The following is a 6,845-nucleotide window of genomic DNA, read 5'->3' as shown; positions in this document are numbered from 1 at the left end:
ATGTGCTGTGTTTTTTTCCCCTCTTTTTTTTTTTTTTTTTTTTTTTTTTAAGTTTTTGCTGTAGGGCACATGTGCATGCCAGAGAGAGACAGAGAAGGAAGGTGGGGAATTCAGTCAGGGGGCATGGCCATGCTACAGTCCCTTCTCCATTCTCCTCTCGGGATTTCTGGCATGCACACACATGCCCAGTGTGTTCTCAAACTGTTGGGTCCAGGACTCGAACTGTGCTGTCGGCCATGTGGGATCCGGTTTCCCCAACTTCCACACTACCTGATGGCCCCAAAACAATGTTTTTAAAAGAAGAAATCAAGCAAATAATTTATCTCTACAAGGCTGAGATCTATTTTCAGCTCTACTCTTTACTATCTTATTAACAGTTTTCTTATATTTTACTCATGATAGCAAGCACGTGCGAGAGAGAGAGAGAGAGAGAGAGAGAGAGAGAGAGAGAAGCACCCTTGAAAGGGTCTTGTTTCACTGTGATCCCCATCCTTTAGCCCTCCAGCTTGCCAGGATCTTGGGCATGCACACACATGCCCATTATGTTTCAGGTGGATAGGGCCTGGGATCTGAACCTGAGGTCAGCTGTATGGCTTCCAGCTCACTCCTACTAGACTATTGGCTGTGCCACGGAGGCTGGGCCTGTTTTCCCTTTACAGTGCTCAGAGACCCCACTAGTGCACAAGGTGCCAGTAGTGCCTTCTTTATTCCTGCTCTATTAAGTTGCTCTTAGGACCGGTGGGAAAGACAAGGGTCACAGCACTGTGGCTCCAGGCGTGTGTCCCGGATGAAGCCCAAGGTGTAGGTAGGGTCCATTCATTGAGCCCAGTACACTTCCCTGTCCCCATGGCACCCAGCTTGTAGTCCGCCATCAGCCTGGATGCACTGGCTGCTTCCTTGGATTCCAGCTGGGCTTTCAGGGGTTTATAGGCAGGACAAGTGCCAAAGATAGTGTCTAGCCCTTCCTATTCCTGGGTGCAGAGACCAGGCAGGCTTTGTGGGGGAGCACATGGTGGTTCTGGGATGAGCCGATCTGGGAAGAGAGGAACTGGTTCCACACCCCGGCTGAGGGCCTGCTGTGCAGAGTGAGGTGCCAGTTGGGGCTGGGGCATGTGCTGACAAGTGGTGGCCGGGTGAATGAGTGAGCACTTTGGGCACTTACTTTCTGAAGTGGCTTTAGCGGTTGACTTTAAGGAAGAGGCCTCTTGGCAGAAGGAAAAGATCGAAGGAGTTATACAGTTTCCTCCCATTAATAAGCTCCGTCTTTGTGGGTTACCTTCTTGTAGGAGTGATGAATGCTTTCAACCTATGGCATATTCTTAGCTAGCTTCTTTTTTTAAAAAAAATTATTTATTTATCCACTTATTTATTTTTTAATTTGACCAGAGAGAGACACAGAGAGAGAGAGAAAGAGGGAAAGTGAGAAAGCAAGTCACCAGGTCCGAGACTTGAACCGTGGTCAGCCATGTGGGAGTGTCCAGCACCTTAACACCACGCCATCTGCTGGCCCCTCTTAGCTAGCTTCTTAACTATGGAGAGTTCTATAAATGAAGGCCATGTCCCTGGAAAAGCCACTTCCCAGTCATCTTGTAGGCACCACCTGGGAGAGGGACAGGCTAGCCCTCCTGGAGCTCTGGTGCTGGGGAGGGTCTGAAGCCAGGGTGATTGCTAAAGACCGTGCTTGGCCCTTTCTGTTCCTGGTAGGCAGGCAGCACTGGAGAACAGGTACTCGGGGCCTGGGTCATGGACTCGACCTTGCCTTGCACAGTGGATGAGTCTAGAAATGAGGCGGGCTTAAGAGTTCCCTGCCTCAGTCTACTTGTGACAGTCCCAGAGAGTTCTGGGCTTGTGGTGAGGTGCGAGTACCAGTACTGGGGTGTCTGCTAGCCCCAGTTAAGGAATGAGGAGATCAAAGTAAAGATCTCAGGTGAGTCCCAGCTCTGCCACCAGCTCAGCACATGACCTCGGGCAAGCTGGGGCCCCTCTGGATCTTGACTTTGTCATGGACAACATCAGTGCAGGTCCTTCCAACAGTGACATCTCTGCGATGAGTTCTGCTCAGGAGAGTGTGACTCAGTGTCTTTTAGGAGGGCGGCCACAATGTTAATGGGAAGGATTCCACTGGCCCCTTTGTGAAAAATGTTGGTACGATCTGTTGAAACGTAAGTGTGACACTTTGGCTTTGGAAATAACTTCTGACATTTGCTGTTGTAGGAAGACATGGCTGCTCACGTTGGCGCTTCCCGGACTCCTCAAGAAGTGATGGAGCATTATGTCAGCATGTACATCCATGGGAACCTGGGGAAAGCCTGCATTCCTGACACCATCCCCAACCGGGTGACAGACCACACCTGTCCCAGCGGAGGCCCCCTGTCCCCCAGCCTCACTACCCCTCTGCCTCCCCTGGACATCTCAGTGGCCGAGCAGCAGCAGCTGGGCTACATGCCACTGCGGGACGACTACGAGATCGAGTACGACCAGGACGCCGAGACCCTCATCAGTGGGCTCTCGGTGAACTACGATGACGACGACGTGGAGATCGAGCTTAAGCGGGCCCACGTGGACATGTATGTGAGAAAGCTGAAAGAGCGACAGCGCCGGAAGAACATCGCCCGCGACTATAACCTGGTGCCGGCCTTTCTGGGGAAAGACAAGAAGGATAAGGAAAAGACACTGAAACGCAAGATCACGAAGGAGGAGAAGGAGCTGCGGCTGAAACTGAGGCCTCTGTATCAGTTCATGTCATGTAAGGAGTTTGATGATTTGTTTGAAAACATGCACAAGGAAAAAATGCTCCGGGCCAAAATCAGAGAATTGCAGAGGTATCGGCGAAACGGAATCACTAAGATGGAAGAGTCGGCAGAGTACGAGGCAGCAAGGCATAAACGAGAGAAGAGGAAGGAGAACAAAAACATAGCTGGCTCCAAAAGGGGGAAGGAGGATGGCAAAGACAGTGAGTTTGCGGCCATTGAGAACCTTCCCGGTTTCGAGCTCCTGTCAGATCGCGAGAAGGTGCTCTGTAGCTCATTAAACTTAAGTCCAGCTCGCTATGTGACTGTGAAGACGATTATAATTAAAGACCACCTCCAGAAACGACAAGGGATACCTTCCAAAAGCCGCCTTCCTAGTTACTTGGACAAAGTCCTAAAGAAAAGGATTTTAAACTTCCTTACAGAAAGTGGCTGGATATCCAGGGACGCTTCCTGAAGCTGAGATGCTTTCACAGCCAGAATGATGCTAGAACATAAAATAGCTTGTGAGCCAAAATGACGTGGGGTGAGGGAGGGAGAGAGGAAATGCTTCCCCCCCCATTGTTGCTCTTTTTTAAACAAATTGAATTCCTGAGAAAGCTGAAAGAGCGACAGCGCCGGAAGAACATCGCCCGCGACTATAACCTGGTGCCGGCCTTTCTGGGGAAAGACAAGAAGGATAAGGAAAAGACACTGAAACGCAAGATCACGAAGGAGGAGAAGGAGCTGCGGCTGAAACTGAGGCCTCTGTATCAGTTCATGTCATGTAAGGAGTTTGATGATTTGTTTGAAAACATGCACAAGGAAAAAATGCTCCGGGCCAAAATCAGAGAATTGCAGAGGTATCGGCGAAACGGAATCACTAAGATGGAAGAGTCGGCAGAGTACGAGGCAGCAAGGCATAAACGAGAGAAGAGGAAGGAGAACAAAAACATAGCTGGCTCCAAAAGGGGGAAGGAGGATGGCAAAGACAGTGAGTTTGCGGCCATTGAGAACCTTCCCGGTTTCGAGCTCCTGTCAGATCGCGAGAAGGTGCTCTGTAGCTCATTAAACTTAAGTCCAGCTCGCTATGTGACTGTGAAGACGATTATAATTAAAGACCACCTCCAGAAACGACAAGGGATACCTTCCAAAAGCCGCCTTCCTAGTTACTTGGACAAAGTCCTAAAGAAAAGGATTTTAAACTTCCTTACAGAAAGTGGCTGGATATCCAGGGACGCTTCCTGAAGCTGAGATGCTTTCACAGCCAGAATGATGCTAGAACATAAAATAGCTTGTGAGCCAAAATGACGTGGGGTGAGGGAGGGAGAGAGGAAATGCTTCCCCCCCCATTGTTTCTCTTTTTTAAACAAATTGAATTCCTTTTTTTTTTTTTTTTTAATATACAGATTCTTTTCATGGTCCTCTGAAAGAAGCAATAGTAATCGTCATATATTGGATCATGGGGGAAGCACATGCCTATTTTAACTTAGTCCTAAAAGTATACTTTAAGATGATGATTTGCCTTTATGTGTTTAGTTCGGAGAATATTATGAGATTGGATAATGTCCTTTTATTTTGTGAGCTTTCTTCCCTTTGGGTACAAAAACCATTGTGCTAGGGTAACAGCAGCAGTGTGTCCTGCTGGACTGACATGCCATCAGCCTTTTCCTGGTGACACAGCTCTTTCGGGGTGGGGCTGCCCAGTGGCCCTCCTTTTCTGAGCCCCCTGCTGCCCACAGCTGACCCTGAGCGCAGCCCCGGGCACGTGGCACTTTATGTGGAGGCAGGGCGGTCGGGCAGACTCCTCCACTGTGTAGCAGATGAAGAAAGGGATCCAGAGCGGGACAACGGGATGGTGTTTCCTTAGAAGCTTCAGAAGAACCTGTTGGTTGAATGCAGCGACCAAATGAGCTTCCACTCCACTACTGGCAGCGGCAGAGTCTGAGCTTGCAGTTCCCAAACCCTGAGCCTGACCCTCACCTTACTCTGGGCAGGGCTGCTGGTTTCACCTTGGGAAGAGCAGTGCCCCTGGTGCATCTGGGTCCCCGTGAATGGCAAAGCCCTTCGTGGGCGGGCACAAGGACTAGCGTGGACTGCCAGAACCGCTACACCAGACTCCCCGGGCTGCTTACTGCTGCTGTTAGTACCTGCAGTGCGTTTTACTTAGAAGAATCCATTTTGCAAAGTTCAAGGCTAATAAGCCTTCTGAGTTCTGGCACTCCTCAGGATTTTCATCACAGTTACAAGCACCTTTTTCATTGAAAATATGACCATTAGCCAGGCAATGTAAGAGTGTCACCAGGCCAGGTCTGCGTAAGCAGTCTGATCAGTGGGCATAAGCGGGCTCTGGCGAAGTGAAGAGAGCATCCCGAATGGGGCCTCTGAGCCTGTGTCCTGCTTCTCTGTTGACTCTGACTCAGAAAAGGCTTCTTCCCAGCCCAATTTTTTTCCTGGAGCTTTCTTTCAAGGATGCACACGGTACCTTCCTTCTGAAACTTGAGGAAGTCACTTGCCTTCCGGCTGCTCAGGGTTCTCATGTCCAAGGCCCTGCTTTAACGTGAGTCTGTGGAGTGATAACAGGCTCCAGCACTCCATTCTTCCCAGAGCTTGTCTTGCCTCTCCTGCCCCCAAAGGTACCAAGACTCTTTACCTCTCAGAATGTTTGGGCTTGAAGTTACATTGAAGTTATTTGAACAAAAAACAAAACAAAACAAAAAAAAACCTCATCATTTCCAAGGACAACTTAATTATGGTGCCTTTTCCTTTCTTTTTACATTCTTCTGTCCCCTAGGGTAAATTTTTTTTTTTTTGGCATTAAATAAAATATTCAAATATACCGTATATGGTTTTAGTTGCAAAACACATTGCGTGCTGGCAGAGAAGTGCTATTAGCTAAGCCCAGAACTTCTCTTGAGAATAGAAAATATCAGGCAGCGAGGGCCACCTCCACATTGTCCCCTACAGGATGAGTAGTTGAAAGAAAGCCCATACTGTCCACCGCTGAGTGGTGATGGAGTTGATGCTGTTTTGTTGTCATAGCTGGTGCTTCTCCAAGTGGGGTTCCCAGGCCAGCAACATCACAATTTTCTGGGAGTTTGTTAGTAATGCACATCCTTGGGCCCTGCCCAGTCTTCCTGATCCAGAAACTGGGAGTAGGGTCCCGAGAGCTTTTTACAAGCCCTCTAGGTGGTTGGGATACAAGCTCAAGTTAGAGAACCACTGGCTTTAGCTATTCTGGTGTCTCATTCATTTGATTTTCTACAACACTGGAATCCTAGTTTGGTGAGGTTTTAAATTTAATCTTATTTTTATATAAAATAATTGCCAGACTTATATTAAGCTTGAGAAACATAAGATCCCTGTAAATGTGTATGGCACAGGCTAAGAGCTGTCCAATGAAAAAGTTTGTGCTGAAGCAGGTTTTAGTATGTTTATCTTTTTGATGGTATGAAGAATTTACTTAGGCTTGACTGTTTTAAGACACCATAATGAATGTATAATTAATTTATGTTAAAGTATTAACACTTTGTGACAAGGGAAAAGGGACTCAATGGTTGGCTGCCTCTTGTGCTATCAGCTCCAGCTATTACTGTCACAGTAGTCCTTCCCTCTGCTGTTGGTGCAGAGCCTCTACTTTTTGATATTTGTTATGATAAATCAGCAACCACAATCCTGGCAAATTAGGTCTTTTCAAAATTTAAACAGACTTTGAGTCAAAGTGAAGTATTTCCTCAGCTATTTGAAATACTCCTCTCTGGATGGCCAACATCCCAAGAATGTATTGAATACTGAAACTACCATTTTTATTGTCCTTTTAATTATTAAACAGGTTGAGAACAAAATAAGTGTCACTGTTTGCTTTGTATCACCTGTTTCCTGAACCTCAGCTTAGCTCTCCTCTCAGAGCCACACAGGGCTAGGTGTGAGCCAGCATTCAAACCAGGATGCAGAATTGTATGTGATGTGTTTGCTTTTTTTCCTCCAAAAAATTAGTTGCTGTTCAGCAGAAACCTTTTCATGCTATCCCTCCTCCCTGAAAGTTGCAGTCTGTAGAAAAGTCTTCCTTGGAGCTGGCTGATTGTCAGGTGTCTCCGGTCAGTTGTGAATTCTTCC

General features: G+C 47.6%; 1 protein-coding gene across 3 annotated transcripts in view; it reads left to right on the top strand.

The window, feature by feature from the left end:
- The window catches only part of TADA2B (transcriptional adaptor 2B), a 14,696-nt gene extending 9,128 nt beyond the window's left edge, over positions 1–5,568 (top strand). For 2 of the 3 annotated variants that reach the window (XM_014589824.2, XM_006153643.3), the window contains exon 2: positions 2,215–3,210. In XM_014589824.2, the coding sequence (XP_014445310.1) occupies positions 2,215–3,207 (993 nt within the window). In that variant the 3' untranslated portion in view covers positions 3,208–3,210. Of the gene's footprint in view, positions 1–2,214; positions 3,211–3,398 lie in introns of those variants that run through there. The other variant, XM_014589823.2, reaches the window with a different exon arrangement.
- The last annotated feature ends 1,277 nt before the right edge of the window (positions 5,569–6,845 follow it).

The sequence above is a fragment of the Tupaia chinensis genome, unplaced genomic scaffold (genome assembly GCF_000334495.1).
Source record: "Tupaia chinensis unplaced genomic scaffold, TupChi_1.0 Scaffold000384_1, whole genome shotgun sequence".
Taxonomy (NCBI): domain Eukaryota; kingdom Metazoa; phylum Chordata; class Mammalia; order Scandentia; family Tupaiidae; genus Tupaia; species Tupaia belangeri.
The sequence above is the reverse complement of the archived record's forward strand: the minus strand, read 5'-3'. Positions and strand labels throughout refer to the sequence as shown.